This window comes from Neofelis nebulosa, chromosome 17, assembly GCF_028018385.1.
Source record: "Neofelis nebulosa isolate mNeoNeb1 chromosome 17, mNeoNeb1.pri, whole genome shotgun sequence".
Taxonomy (NCBI): Eukaryota; Metazoa; Chordata; class Mammalia; order Carnivora; family Felidae; genus Neofelis; species Neofelis nebulosa.
In genome coordinates, this window is record NC_080798.1 from 34981116 (window position 1) to 34996581 (window position 15466).

At 60.2% G+C, this 15466-nt stretch overlaps 1 protein-coding gene across 9 annotated transcripts in view; it reads right to left on the reverse strand.

The window, feature by feature from the left end:
• Positions 1-720: 720 nt before the first annotated feature.
• The window catches only part of KIFC3 (kinesin family member C3), a 75670-nt gene continuing 60924 nt past the window's right edge, over positions 721-15466 (reverse strand). For 5 of the 9 annotated variants that reach the window (XM_058708107.1, XM_058708104.1, XM_058708110.1 and 2 more), the window contains 17 exons: positions 12777-12848; positions 12572-12637; positions 11900-12043; positions 11523-11762; positions 10825-10998; positions 10017-10164; positions 9805-9935; positions 8543-8654; positions 7136-7317; positions 6226-6330; positions 4395-4525; positions 3719-3842; positions 3386-3515; positions 3066-3295; positions 2710-2844; positions 2228-2336; positions 721-1427 (listed from right to left, as the gene is read on the reverse strand). In XM_058708107.1, coding sequence (XP_058564090.1) covers positions 1402-1427; positions 2228-2336; positions 2710-2844; positions 3066-3295; positions 3386-3515; positions 3719-3842; positions 4395-4525; positions 6226-6330; positions 7136-7317; positions 8543-8654; positions 9805-9935; positions 10017-10164; positions 10825-10998; positions 11523-11762; positions 11900-12043; positions 12572-12637; positions 12777-12848 — 2259 coding nt within the window. In that variant the 3' untranslated portion in view covers positions 721-1401. Of the gene's footprint in view, positions 1428-1616; positions 1646-2227; positions 2337-2709; positions 2845-3065; positions 3296-3385; positions 3516-3718; positions 3843-4394; positions 4526-6225; positions 6331-7135; positions 7318-8542; positions 8655-9804; positions 9936-10016; positions 10165-10824; positions 10999-11522; positions 11763-11899; positions 12044-12571; positions 12638-12776; positions 12849-15466 lie in introns of all 9 variants that reach the window. The other 4 variants (XM_058708108.1, XM_058708106.1, XM_058708112.1 and 1 more) reach the window with 2 other exon arrangements.

The following is a 15466-nucleotide window of genomic DNA, read 5'->3' on the forward strand; positions in this document are numbered from 1 at the left end:
AGCCACACCCCCAGCTGTCCTGTGGGTGCCTCCAGGGCCCGCCGACAGCTGTAAACTTCAGGGTGCCAGGACTCCAGCCTCACAGGTTGGCTGCCACAGAGCCCACCTCCCTCCCCAAACCACTCCCCCTTCTCTGAGAGGCCTCCAGGGACAGGACTGGAAGGACAGCTGCCCTGTCCTCCAAGGAGGACTCTGAACTGTGTTCACTCCCTGCAGGACCCCCCAGCACTGATCCCTTGTGTTCCTTGGCAGCAGCTGGTAGATTCGCCCCAGTTGGAGAGGGGGCCCCACTGAGCCCTGTGCATTCCCCCTCGAGGCCAAGACCAGGTACAGGCCGACAACCCCCACGGCGGGGGGTGGGAGTGGGGAGTTACTGAGCTTGTGGTTGGGGTCCGGTAGCACTTGGAGGAGGGTGGCACCCACCTACAGCTGGTCCACTTAAGGGGCAAGGCCAGGACGGAGGGGAGCCAGGCTAGCCCAGCCCTACTGGCTGTGGCTCTCAAGCCTTTGAAGAGCCATGGTTTCCCATCTTCTAGGATGGAGGCGATAACATGTGTGGGTGGGCCAGTTGCGACAAGGGTGGCCAGGGGGCACTGGACCTACTCGGTCATGGCCTTCGGGAGAGGCCAGGAGGGCTGTGGGTGACCAGCTAGCAGCGTGGAGCCAAAGGCTCATCCCCATAATCTGACCAGGGCCTCACGAGACCAACTGAGACCACACTTGTGTAAAAAGGTTTTTATTTTAAGTAAAAATGGCTAAGCTTCCAAAAGTTCTTAAATAGGATTTCAAAGGGGGGGAAGATGTCAAGAGGCCAGTGAGCAAGGAGAGAGCCTGGTACCAGGCAGATGAGGGGAGCAGCAGAATCCCCACCCACTGGCCTCCTGCCAGCCATAAATACAGGCCGGCCCTCGGCGGGGAGGGCCATGCCCCTATGTACACCTAGAACACTATGTACATGTCCAGCACAGGGCCCGCGTGCGGCCAGGGCTGCCCCAGGGTGCCCACCAAACTGCCCGGGTGTCATGGTTCCTGTGCCCCCCCGGGGGCTCCTCAGAGCACCCACTAGAGACGGGCCCGGCAGGCGGGGGAGAGTCAGACCAGGCTGGGCGAGAGGACCACCTTCCCGCATACTCCTGCCCTCCCCGTGAGGGCCCCCTGATGGCCCGGGCCTGCCAGGCAGAGTGGTCCATCCCTACCCTTCCGGCCTGTGCCACTTGAACCCACAGCCACGGACGAGAGACAACATTTCCTTCTGAGCATGTTTCTCATCTCTGAGTGGAGACGGGGTGGAAGAGGTGCCTCCACCCTGGCCTTTGCCTCCTAGGCTCCCAGTGCTACAGCAGGAGCGGGCCAGCAAGGCCTCACGACCCAGTCCCCGGTCTGGTAGGGTGGACACGTCCATCACACAGGCACCGGCCTTGACTTCCCTGCAGGAGGGGGAGGAGGGGTTCGTCAGCCTCTGTGCATAAGGGCAGGAGGGAGCCAGGCAGAAGCGCACAAACAGCAGGCAGCAGGACAGACCCAGCCCTGAGCAGCCATCTCCCCGGCACAGCCCTGCAACCCAAGATGGCCAGGCAGGTGGGCAGGTAGGCCGGGGCCACTGGCCCCACACTCACCTGGAGACTCTGCAGCCCCAGCCGTCAGGCTGAAATCAAAGCAACAGGCGTCTCACTGGTGGGCTTGCCTTGGGCCAGGACTCCCCAGGATCCTGCTGCCCCTACCTCTTTGCACTGTAGCACCTGCCAGGCCCTTCTGTGAGTGGGGCCAGGCACGGGGCTGGAGCTCTGCATTCCAGTCCTACAGCCGGGCTCACTCCTCACCCGGGACACGGGCTGGGCCCTGCCCCCCACCCTCCCTAGGAGCCAAGGCCCAGAACGGGGGGTTCCTGGCCTGCTTTGGAAGGTGTGTATTGCTGGAGCCCTGCCTGGGAGAACTGGGTCCTGGGCCTCGAGTCAGCAGCCCCGCTAGGAGCCCGAAGGGCTGCTTCCTCCTTACACTATTCCCTCTCCAGGGAGCCTGTGCTTTCCCATCTGTGAAATGGATCTAGCACGGTCTGCCCTGACTACTTCCCAGGGCTAGAAAAGGTGGTAAAACAGGTTCTGGATGAGTTTTATGAACTTAACCAAAAAGGAAAACAAAAAGTCCATTCAGGCAAGGGCAGTCCAGTGGCTATCGGCCTGTAGGGGAGGCTCACCCACCCACCCTGGCCCACTCCCTAAAGGCTCACCCAAGGGCTGCAGCTTCCTCCGGATGGAGCCTGGGCGGCTGGTGGTCCCAGAGCTGGGGGCTGAGTGTGCTCGTGCCGAGGGCTGTGGGGTCTGGCAAGCCGGCTCCCACTGTGGGCAGGGGTGAGCAGGTGGGTGGGGGCCGTGGTCCTGGCTCCCCGCCTCCACCGTGCTCAGTGCAAGAATTACATGAGATAATACATGTAAAGAAGAAAATGAGTTATAACTGAGCACCTGTGTGCCAACCTGCAACCCGCCCCCCCCCCCCCCCCCCCGCCGGCAACCAGCTGGGGACCTCCCCAGGTTATCTCTGAGGTCAAGGCGAAATATTCGGACCAAGGCTCCCAGGTTCAAGTTCTAGGTCCACCCCCTTCTGGCATCTTCCCCTCTCCCGCCGCTCTAGGCCGTCTCCCATCCCAGATCCTCCTTCCTGCCCCTGACTTGGCCATGCCAGCCCAAGATGGGCCCGTGGCAGTCACCATACCTCCAAGTGCTCCTGGCTGGACCAGGACCCGAGCTCTGCCCTGCGGGACCCAGGGCCCAGCTCCACAGAGCGCACCCTCTCTGCAAACTTCAGGGAGTACAGCGTCTCGCTGGTGTTCTTCTCCACGGGGGACACCTAGGGGACACGAGAGCTCACTCTCCACCCAGGCCAGCAGGCCTCCCTGACAGAACCGGAGGGGGCAGCATGCTCACTGACTGAAGCTGCAGAGGACAAGGGTGTCCCTTCCCTGCACAGCCTGATGTACGGGGGCCACAGGGGGAGGGGGTCCCTGGTCACGGTGCTGGCCAAGCCCGACACACGAAGGACCACCCTGCCTGGCCAGCCGAGGCCCTCACCTGCACCACCATGAGGGTCTTGCTGTCTCCACTGAGCGAGTCCTGCAGCAGGTAGGTGAGTTTGGAGTTGCGGAAGGGCACGTGGCCCTGGCGGGAGCGCAGGGCGGCGATGACGTCCCCCAGGGCTGACAGCGACTTGTTGATGTGCTGCGCCTCCCGCAGGCGGCTGCCCTCAGCCCCTGACTTGCCCACACGCTCCGAGCCGGCCAGGTCCACCAGGTTCAGCTTCCCTGTGGGGAGGGTGCCGGGCAGGTCGAGGCCGCCCCAGTGGGGGCAAGTGCCAGGGGTCTTCAGCCAGGCCACCCGGCGCCCTCACTCACCCGTGGTGCGGAGGCCCGTGCTGCAGTCCACCCCGCGCACCGTCACGATGAGCAGGGCGTGTGAGCGGGAGCTGTGCTCGTTCAGGTTGGTGAACTCGGTCGTGCGGTTGGTGTGGCCAAACTCAAACACCTGGCAGGGAGCAGGGAGGGCGGAGGCACAGGGTTTGGAGTGAGGTCTTCGCAATCACCCTGTCCCCAAGGAGGCTCACCCTACGCACTTTACAGAGGAGGAAACCTGCGGACAGGCTGCGTATGTCCTGCTCCCGCCCGGCCCCACTTACGCGTGGGGGCCTCCCCGGCACTTCCCCGCCTCCAGGTGCCCCGGCCTTGCACCTTGTTGATGTCCTCCACGCTCTGCACCCGGAACTCTGTCAGCCCCGGCACGTACAGCTGCCCGCTGCCGTCTGGGCACAGCCGGATCTCCAGCTTCTCCTGGGGCTCCTGCCCCAGCAAGTCCCTGCGGGGACAGACGACACGGTCACTCCCTCCTCCCGCTTCTGCCTCTGCTTGCACTGTACCCCGCTCCCCCATCACCTGGGATGTTCCCCCACCCCATCACACCCTGAGGAAGCCTTCCTTAACCATAGGGCTAAGCCCCTCTCTCCTCCAGCTCCTCCCCTGCACTCAATCTGCTGAGGGGCAGAGGCCAAATGTTCCCCCCAGTCTTGTAGTGGCACTACTCCCGCCCCCACGATGCACGGAGCTCTTGTGGGCAGGGCCCCCCAAGTCCCTCACTCTCACTTATCACCACCTGGTGCAGCCTGCAGGGAGACTGGGTAGACTCGGCAGGAAAAGCAGCACCTGGGTCTGGTCTAGGGGTCCCGGGGGGACTGAGAGCAAGGCCTTCTCCCTGCCGCCTCCGGTGTGGGGCGGGGGCCGGGGACCACCCGATCCCTGGGCTGATCCGGACACGTAGCCCCGACTCCGACATTCGTCACACACAGCTCTGCATGGCCCCGCGGACCACAAAGCCACTGGGCGGGCCGTGCCCTGCGCCAGAACCGCCCACCTGAGGACCTCGTTGTAGATCTCGGCAGCGCTGACGGTGATGGTGTAGTCCCAGTCGGACGCCTTCTCCTGCACCTCGGAGAAGAGCAGCTGCAGGGCCTGCTGGTTGATGCCTGGGTTCTCAGGGGTCCCCTGGGGGCAGAAGCAGGGCCCCAGTGAGCCAGGCCTCTCCCCACCACAAGGGGGGGCCGTGCAGATGCCCATGTGGTGTCTATGGCGACCCCTCACGGGCCAGCCTCCCTGTCCGTGCCTAGTGGTCCGCCCCAAAACGCCCTCCACTATCTGCAAGCAACTTCATCGCCTTGGGCCTCAGTTTCCCCACCTTTCCACGGCACTGCCCTGCCAGGACCAGCCTGGGACGTAAAGCAGAGGACTGGGTGAAGCACCCGGCGCGGCCCTGCACAAGGGGCCGCTGAGCACCAGGTGCACACCTGGTCCTGGGGGACCACCTGGGAGGGGGCACTGGGAACCTATGATCTCCGTGCCACCGCCTAGAGGGTGGCTCACATCAGGGAAGCCACGAGCTGGGCTCTGTGGGTGGCAAAAGGGGGGCACAAGCAGAGGCACGTGTGCCCTGAGGCCGGATGGGCTGGCCGGCCCTTCTAGAAAGAAATCTGGAGTCTTCACCTGAGCGGTCACCTCCCCTTAAGTAGCCCACCCACGCCCCTTCCTGTCTGTTGCTCAGGCTTCCTTGCCAGGCCTCAGTACCCCTAGCATGCTCCAGCCTCGCGGCCTCAGCCCTGCTGTTCCTGGTCCCTGAATGCTCTTCCCCACACACCCCCATGGCTGGCTCCAATGCCGCCTCCTGGGGAGATGGCTTTATCTTCCCCACCAACACCTGATCTGATCCCTCCCTCACTGCTGATTCCTCATAGTCAGCTGTAAGTTTTCTCCCTGGCACCTGCCAGGACACAGCTCGATGTGCTGTGAGCACTGAAGCCTCCCCACTGGTGGGCTGGCTCCCGGGAGCAGACACTCTGTGGCCAAACTGCCCAGCGCCCAGAACGGCACCTGATATACATGGGCCTTGGCAGGCACTGCTGGAGGAGAGATGTTCCTGGGCGTCACCCCAACTCTGAGCACCCAAGATAGGGTTAGGAGCCCCCCCAAACCCCTCGCTCCCCCATCTTGCTTGGCCTGGCCCCCACTAACCAGTCTTCACGAATCCCAGAACAAGGGCAACAGTGGGGCCCAGACTGGAAGGAAAGAGCCATGATGACAGGCTGTCACCTAAAGGTGCCTGTCTAGCCTTCTCACCCCCCTCCTCAGACATTGGGACACCTGTCCTCACCCCTTCCCAGAGAACCACACAGCACCCTCTCAAGAGCCAGGCACATGCTAACAAACCAAAGAAACCCCCAAGGGCCGCCTTCCATTTTTACCTCTGGTTGAGATTCTTCCTCCCCTCAAAGCTCCCATCTCCCGCTGCCCTTCCCGGAGGGGGCTTGGCCCCAGCAGCAGAGACTGCCCTCCTCCATCCCCATACCCCAGGGCCCAGCATAGGGCAGCCATACGGCAGGAGCCCAATAAATGCACATGGGTGAAACAAAGGTCCATCCGGGGAGATGCAGAGGTGGTCTGCCCTGGGCTCTAACCTCAGGCAGAGACCCCTCTGGTGCCAGAGCTTGTGGGCATTACACCTGCCCCTCCAGAACCACAGGGGTCCATTCCAAGTCCACCTGAGCAAGGTGCCCCTCTCTTCAGGCCTGGTGCCCCAGGCTAACACAGATAACCACCAGCTCTGCTCCTGTACCAAACAAAACCCGCAGACACAAGGGCAGTGACGGGGTGGGGTCCTCACCGAGCCCCTGCCCCGCGCAGCGGGTACCCACCTCCATCGTGTAGGTCTTGCCGGCACCTGTCTGGCCATAGGCAAAGATGCAGACGTTGAAGCCGTCAATACAGGACGTGATCAGGGCTTGTACCTCCTGGAACACCTGGGGAGGTGACATGGGATGGAGACTGCAAGCCCCCCCTGGGTCACCCACCATTTCCAAGTCCAGCCACCTCCCCTGACCATTCTCTCCTTCAGTGACAGTACAACGCATATTGTTACTGGCGAGTGGCTCGCTGTGGAAGAATTTCTGACTAATAAGTCACTTACGATAGGCATCAGTCGAGCTGCCAAGACTGAAGGGAAGACAGGGCAGTGCCTGCTGCCCAGCCCTGGAGCTCAGGGGCCCCCACCTCTACGTCTCCGGCACCAAAGGAGTGCTCAGTGAGTTGAAGGCAGAGGGCAGCGTGTGCCCGGCACCCAGAGCCTGCCTGTACACCAGCAGACAGGGCGGGGCAAAGGTAAAGCCCAGCACAGGGACAGAAGGGCACAGGCAAGACAGGCCTGGCTGGTCAGCTGGGGCAGAGATGAGAAAAGAAGGATGCTGAGACCACATGGCTCTCACAGGCCAAGGGTTCCACAGTGGGGCCCAGGAGCAGCGGGGGAGTCCCTAGGCAGACCAACATAAGTGCACCCAGCTGGAGAAGCAACGCCCGCCAGGGTCCTGTGGCTGGGCGGGGCCATGTAGGTGCCACAGGCTGTGCATGAATCTCCCTCCCTGCAGAGGCTTCAATCTTAGCTTCCCACCCTCTTCTCTCCTCCAGTGGAGGGAGCAAGGCATCCCAGCGCCCCACGCCTTCCCATTGTGTCCTCCCCACTCTTCTTTCGGTCCATGCTCCCATCATCTCTCCCTATATGTCCCCCCACCCTCCACTGCTCTGTCCCTTTCCCCACAGGGCCACACTCACGTCCTGCTGTGAGGCCCGCGGGGAGAAGACCTTGTCCAGCTCAAAGGACACAGGCTTTCCTTTGTGCAGTAGGTGGATGATGGAGTCATCGTCAGCATCGAAGGTCACAGCATTGGTCGCTTCAGGTCCTTCTCCGTCCTCTTTGGTGACTGGCCTGACACGAGCAATCACCCGGATATTCCCTGGATTGTGTGGGGGAGGAGAGAAGGGTACAGGCTGGGTCAAGATCAGACTGCCTCTACACTGGCATCCTCTGGTGTCCTGAGCAACCCAGCGGCTCAGGAACCTGCTGCCTTCTAAGCAAGGCCCCCCAAGGAAAGGTAGCCCACAAAGCTGTGATCAGTCACTCACACTATCATGAATTCAAGTATCAGTACCCTTTCTTCCTGGGCAAGCCAGCTGAGAGTGGGAGCTTCACACTGGGGACAGGGAGGAAAGGTCAGTTGTGGGGCTCAAGCCCTGCGCCCAATCTGGGTGGGATACCAAATGGACGCTCTCTCTGTGTCTGGACTTCAGTTTCCTCTATACGATAGGGCTTGGGTTCCAGTAAGCCAAGAGACTTATTCTGTCATTCGAAAAGGACACCATGGATGCCAGGACAGGGCCTGGGAATCAGGCAGATAGAACCAGGCAACGAGGCAGCCCTGGGGTGTGTGGGCACATAGATCTGATCGCTTCGAGCCCTTCAGTGGGATCTCAGTGGAATGAAGAACAAACTCCCCACTACAGCCAGAATCTTCACCTTCACCCGTACACTCCACCTCACCATCCAGGTCCAAGGTCTGGCTGCACCTCCTCCGGGAAGCCCCCTGACACGCTCGACTGTCAGACACTAAGGGGCTCTGAGAGCCCCTCCGCAGCCCCGGTAACAGGGGCAGTGTTGAGGTTCTCTGGGTGATTAATGATCACTGCTGCCCCAGCTGAAGCGAGCACCGTGAGGCCAGCGACAGCATCTATGTGGGCTCGCGGCCATGTCTCAGTGTCTGGAACAGCACCTGGCACACAGCAAGCACTCCCTAGACCTTTGTGTAGCAAACAGGTACCCTCAAGCTTGGCCAGGCCGTTGGTCAGAACAAGCGGCATACCAGCCACCCCCACCCAGTGCCTCAATAGCCCACCTGGCCCCTCGGGGCCCAGGGGTCACCTGCCATGGGCACTGGGGTGAGGGCTTCAGAGTTGGACGGATCCAAGTCCAGATCCAGGGCAGACCGTTTACTAGCCATGTGGGTTTGAGCAAGCTCCCCGACTTCTCTGGGTTTCCGGATCTACAAAGACGGAGCTACAGCAGCCCCTCGGTGGCAGGGCACAGCTCCAAGGAGTGGTGCTGGGCTGGGGGGAAGGGCAGCATCACCTCCGAGCCAGCTTGGGACCCCTGTGCCAGGGCCCCCCAGCACCCCCGGCGGTCACCTTTCAGCCGCACGAGCTCATTGTGGCACTTCTTGCGCAGCTGCAGCTCCCGGCGGTACTTGCGCAGGAGCTCCTGGTTGTTGCTGTTGACCTCCTCGATGGCTTGGCCGATCTGGTGGGGGGTGCGCAGCGCTGTCACGGGCTGGCTCCACCGACCTGGCTTACCACGCTGCCTGCCACCTCCCCACCGCCACCCCAGCAGCTGCTCACTGCCTCCCGCCCTGGGCTGAGTACTTGATGTCTGCTGTCACAGGCCAACTCTTTCCAGTAGCCCCTGTGGGCATGTACTGCTGCCAGACCCATTTTACAGAGGAATAAACTGAGTCTCAACGAGGCTTATTGCTCTGCTGATGAGCAAACAGCAGGACTCAGCCCTCACTTCACAGCACTAGCACTTGACTACAACAAGATTCAGCTGGACCCAAATTCCAGCTCCACCCTCAAGTAGCTGGGGGGACCTAAGGCAACCATCTCAGTCGTCGAGCCTCTTTTTTCTCCTCTGTAAACTGGGGAGAACACCATCTAATTCGCGGATCTGTAGGACTTGGTAGGTACGGACCTCCACGTTACACTTCACGAGGGAAAGGACCAAAATGCAGACCGCGCATGCAAATGTTGCCCTTCGTTGGGTAAAAAGGGAAGTGTGTACATGCACGCAAATACATCAACAGGCTTCATCATGCTCAGAACGCTCGGGGGGTAAATTCTGACAGACATCCGCCTCTGGGGAGCAGGCCAGGGTGGCAGAGAGAGGCCCTTCCTTTCCTTCTGATGCTCTTCTGTATAGTTTGAACTTTCTACCACGTCCATGTATGATTGACATAATTTTTTTCACAGAAAGAGAACTATTTTCTATTCCCAAAATATATCAGTCTCTCTACCCTGCAGGACTGTTGTACAGATTCAAGGAGCTGACAGCTATAAAAGGCTTAGCACGTAGGAGGCACTTAAGAGACGCTGGCTATTCTCATACTGTACAAGTATAGCTTAAAAAAAATCAAAACTAACAGATGTAAGAATATGTGCAGCATGTTTGAGATATAAGAATACATGTAATATGTTTGGTTTAAAGCATCACAATAAGGCAAATACCCAAATACCTGCCCCTGACCAGTGTGTTTTTCAAACAGGGTCTGGGGGTGGCAGTGTGGGTGAGGCAGGGGGGCTACTGTCCGGGGGGCTTCACCGCATTTTGGAACGGAGCCCTGGGCTCCAGGGCCTCTCCCACCTCCCCCGTCCCCTCAGCCATGAGCTGCACTCACCTCGGCCTTGACGCTCTTGAGAGCCTCCTGCAGGAGCAGGGGGAAGCCACGCACCTGCCGCTTGAGCCCATTGTAGTCGTTGGTGAGGGTCCGCAGCGCTGGCTGCAGCGTCAGCAGGTTGGTCCGGACACCTATGGGGACACAGAGGTATAAGGTAGACAGGGGGAGGGGCTACGGCACGGGGCAGGCCAGGGCCCGGCCAGCCGGCTCACCTGCCAGGTTCTCGTGCACAGCCTTCATCTCCACCTGGGCTCTGGCAAAGGCCTCCTCGATGGCCCGGTTCTTGTCCTCCTCCAGGGACTGCATCTCCTCCAGCATCTGCCCGTGTGCCCGCTCCAGCTCTGACTCGTACATGGCGATCTGATGACCAAGACCAGAAGCTCAATGTGTGTTGTGGGGGGAGAAGCTAAGAGGCGGGGGAGGGAGAGCCAGAAAGAAGCCCCTCACCTACCCCACAGCCCACGCGAGCAAACACTGACCCCTACGTGTACACATAGACACACACACAGACACATACACAGACACACACACAGGAGAAGGGTAGATGGCCATCTCGCTCCTTGAAAGGTCTGGGAGCTCCGTGCAGCTACTTCCTTGCATTACCCCCGGCACCAGTGTGGGTCCTGGCACGTAACAGGTGCACAAGCTACAGGCCCCAGAAGGGCAGAGGAGAGCACTTGTTATACAGTAGTGACCAGGGTTCCTTTCTAAGAACGTGTGCGCTAGACCCTGTGTGAGGAACCTTTAATGATTATGTTCCTGAGCCCCACTGGGAGGGGAGTTCTGCGATCACATCATTTTACAGATGAGGAAACAGACACAAACAAAACTTGGCCTTGGTCACGCAGCCAGCAGGGAGAGAAGGGACCGGAACCCAGGCGCGTCGGACCCTGGAGCGCTGACCCGCCATACTGTGTTGAAGGCCCGCCTCTGGCTTTCCAGCCGGGCGTGCGCATGCTCTCTCCAGGCGGGCGTGCGCATGCTCTCCCACAGCTACGCGCGCCCCCGCAGCCCACGCACCTGCGCCCGGAGCTGCGCGGTCAGCTGGTGCGAGCTCTGCAGCTGCTGCTCCATCTCCTTTAGCACCTGCCTCTGCATGGCCACCTGCTCCTGCAGGTGCTGGTTCCGGGCCTGGGACTCGCTGAGGGCCTGCTTGGTCTTGGACGACTCCACTTCCACGGTCTTGATGACATACTGTGAGGGGAAGGAGGGACGGGCGCGTGGCGGCGCGTAGGTGCCTCGACCTCAGCCGGGGGCCCTGAGACGCAGCTGGCCTTGGGAAGGGACCTTCAGGGACATCCCGCCAAGAGCCCCCAGAAAAAACTAGAGAGGCCTCGAGGTACTGGCTTCCCAGGATGCTGCAAGGGCCTCCTGGAATGCTCTCATCTAATTAGCCCACCAAGAGCCTGGCTGTGGCCCCAGCCTGGGCACAGGACAGACAAGAAGGGCAAAGATGAAGGTAGAACCTTGCGGTGCGTCACATCCATGCCTGGCACGCACGGGCACCTCAAGCCTCAGTTGCCAGATGCCCGCTACGCGCCTGGCCCTGGACAGCAAGAAGAGGAAGGGGCAAGACTAAGGGCAGACCTGCAATGATTCCTTCAACCACCTGCCTCTCCTCATTCACCAAGACGCTTAAGCCCCTCCTCCGGGAGGCCCCGCCCCGGGCGCGGGATGGAGAGGGCGCTCCCAAGGCCCTGCACGTGGCCACGGCTCACCTTGATTGGCGGCGACTGGGCCCGCAGGCTGGCGATGGTCTCGTGGCTGTCCCGGAGGCGCCGGCTCAGCCGCTCCTCCTCCTGCGCCTTCTCGGCCAGGCAGTCCTTGAGCCGCAGCTCGACCTCCGCCAGCCGGTCGGTCTTCTGCTGCACCTCCAGGTTCAGCTCCGAAAGCATGCCCTTGTTCTCCACCACCTCCAGCTGCAGCTGTGACAGCTTGTCCCGGAGCTGGGCGCTCTCCTGCAGGCAGGCGGTGGCGAGCGACGCCGGGACCCAGGGAAGGACAGACAAGCGGGCAGGGGTCACTGTGAGGAACTGGGTCACCGTTGGGGACTGAGCCCTCTGGGACCGGGTGGGGCCGGGGCCAGCCCGCTCACCTGGCTGTGCTCGCAGCCCGTGCAGGGGACCACCGGCTTGGCCCGCAGCTCCTGCAGCTCTGCCTCGAAGCGCCGCATCTCCTGCCTCAGCCGTTCATTTTCCACCATCAGCAGGTCCCGGTGCTTCTCCAAGTCCGTGCCTCCCTGTAGACGGCCGGAGCACAGGGGACGCATGTGAGGTGGAGAGGGTTACCAGGGCAGGGGAGAGAGGAGTCAGGTGGGGAGAAGGAGAGGGAAAGAGAAAGGCGGGAGAGGGAGGGAAGAGAGCAGGAGCTCCAGAGGGAAATGAGAAGACAGGAGGAAAGGGGAGCTGGAGGGACGGACTTCACCCCGCCCCGTTCATTCTATTTTCCTGAGTGTGAAAGTAACAAGAAAGTCGTATTTATACACAGAGATCACACTCCTATTTTACATCAGCAAACGAGAATTAACCTCCCTCCCTTTGGGGGTCACACGACCTCTGAGGACCTAGTGAGTGGAGACAAATATTCAGGGAGCGTCTCCCAGGCAGGATGGCAGTCTGATGGGCATACGGGCAGCCCCGGCTTGGGCTGGAAGTGAGGGCCCTGGAGAGATGGGGTCGCACATCCCATCTGGAAGGGTCAGTCTGCATGAGACCCGGCCAACCCCCGCCTCCCCCGCCCACCTTAGGATGGCAGTGTTGAGCCTCACCAGCTCTGATCGAAGGCGGCTCACTTCCTGGGCTTGGCTAATGAGCTTCTCCTTCAGGTTTTCCACCTGCCAGCACAAAGCCACAGTCACGGTCACGGTGAGCCTTGTTCCTCACCTCCAGCCCACACCCAGGCCTGATCTCTCAGCTCCAGCCCTCCCTGTGTTCAAGCATCAGGCCACACCTGGGACTCCAGGTGACACACACCTGCCCCATCCCAATAGCCTTCAGCACCCTCTCCCACTTCAAGACCCAGGTAGCCTGGGCTCTCAGGAAAGTCTGGGGAGCAAGTAAAGCAGAGGTGACCCGTGTACCACCAAGCCCACGCCAGAGGCAGCTCCCTGGGAGACTCAGAAGGCTGACCTCAGGACGCCTGCCTTGCATCGGCCCCTGCGTCTACTTAGGTATTTGTAATTATATATATATATATATATATATATATATATATATATATATTCCTTAAAAAGGCTTCCAAATTGTATAAACTCTAGGCTCTACAAAACCTGGATCAGTCCTTGCCCAAGTCCTAAATTTTTCCACTTCAAGTGGTTCCTGGTGAATCTGCCTGTGGAGACAGGTCTGTCAGTGACCGGGGCACATCTCAGACCTGTGTCCACCCCAGCTCCCAGCCTGTCTTGCTGGAGAGCCATGGCCAGCAGAGGCTATTAGAAAGAGGAGGGGTGCATGCTCTGTGAGGAGGCAAGGGTGGCCTGGCTCAGCCAGAGCCCAGGGCGGGTGCAAGCACGATGCCAGTTCCGAGAGTGCACATCCCAGGATGGCGACCCTCCCCTAGAGCTGTCCCCCCGCTGGCCATCCTCCTCGCAGGCCCCAAACCCTGGTTCTCTATCAGCCCACCTGCAGGAACCTCTCGGGAGATAACCGAAAATGTGGCCAATGACTTTGGCACCAGAATTCATTACAGCATGTTTGGCGGTTTTCTTGCAGAACATTCTATGAGGACCATACCCTACCATACCTCACCTTGAGAAGGCACAGTGAGAGTCAGACTCACTCGGCGGGGGCTTAGGAGAGGTGGGTTTTACACAAGCGGACCACGAAGCGCTAGGTTCTTATTACTAAGCGACAGGTGACAAAGTCCCCTGCCTGCAGGGGCCAGCCAGGGCCAGGTAAGGCAGGTGAGGGGCAGTGCAGGATTGGACACCTGCTATCCACCCCTAGGAGGCAGCCACAATGCACTCCCTGCAGGCCGCGGCCAGAGACATGCAGGCCCACGTCTCCAAACGTCTGACCTTTCAAGACAGGCCAAATGTTGGGATTTGGGGGTATGTCAAATCTCCCCACTTTACATGGCTGAGATGTCATCAACAGTGTGTGAGTAGCATGGACAGCATGCAGACCAGGCCTGTGCCACCTCCGATGCCCCCTTTTGCTGAGACCCTGGTGGAAGGAGCACTCAGATCCCCCGGCCTTAGAGGGGAGTGAGGGACACCTCACAGAAGGCAGCCTTTCATTCCTTGGTGGTGAAATCGGGACTAGCGTGAATCCCCAGCATTAGGGGAATGGTTACGCAAGTTATGGCGTATGTACACGCAGACTAGTGCGTAGTCGTCATGGTTAGGGTTAGCAGAAGTTTTAAGTGACTTGGAGAAAGGCTCCCGAACATAGTTAAGTCTAAAGTCCGAAAACAAAATTGCGAATTTAACACCAAGAAGCAGAAGTCTCTGGACTGTAGAATTCTGCCAAATTCTTTATGCTTTTCAGTAACTTGTAAGCCTCAAAGAATACGTACTCCTCTCATACACACTCCCCCCATCCTGATATAGGTGGGTCTACCTCCTTTTGAAAGGTTGAGTCCCCCCACCCCCCCTTCCTTCCCTCAGAAAGCACCCCAGGAAGATCCACTTGCACTGAACAGGTGCCTCAGACAGGCTGCTTCCTCAGCACCGGGCTGGGTGTGCTGGGACCTCGCCACCAGCACTCAGCCCCAGATGCAGCGAAAATGGGGTTTTCCAAGTGCTTACTTGCGGGGTCAGGACGCCTGCCTGCCACCTGCCTGTAGCCCAGGCTCCTGCTCCTTTCTTGCATCACAATCAGAACTCTGGGCACTCCTAGGCTCTACCTGGAATTTCTGAGGGGTGCCCCAAAAGGAGGTGGCTACAAAATGGGGCAGGCTAGGGGTGAGGGTGAGGGGTTGAGGAAGAGGCTATAAAAGACTCCCTTTGTCAGAGATGTCAGACAGTCATCTCCTGGCTTGTCTCGGACAGCGGGGGACATGGCCCACCAACACAGCCGTGTGGCCTGTCAGGCACCAGTCACTGCCGTGGTGCATGGTGACCGTGCCCCGGCAGGCCAGCTGCATTTGGGGCTGAGAAGTCAGGATGTGTGCTGCTCAGGAGTGGGGCCACTGCCCTCTACCCAGAGGGGTCTATTTCAGGAGCGGTGAGAGCAGAGAGCGGGGTGCTGAGGGTGAACCAGACCAGCGAGGAAGGCTTTCCACAGGAGAGAGCCCCCAGAGGCATCCTGTCCACACCCGCCCGGGCTCTGAGTCAGCGATCGTGCTGGCATCTATCCACAAAGAGGGGAGGGACCTTCTCTATTACTCATCATAAGCCCCGACCCCGGCAGGTGACCAGCACGCAGTAGACACCCAATGAACACTAGAAGTGACAGCAGACAAGCGGCATGCACACTCCTGAGGGCAAAGAGCCAGGCCGAAGGGGAAGCAGGTCCCCGGCAGGCTGCTGTGATGGTGCCCAGGAGGGTATGATGTCAACCCCAGGGATGACCAAGGGACCAGGCTAGATTTGTGCAGCGTCCCTTCCCAGGCCCAGGCTCCTTGTCAGCCGGAGAAACTGGGTCATGGGCCTGGTGCACAGGGCCTCAGTGGGAGCGGGGAGCCGGGGCCCATCTGACACAAACCCACATTTCCATCTCTC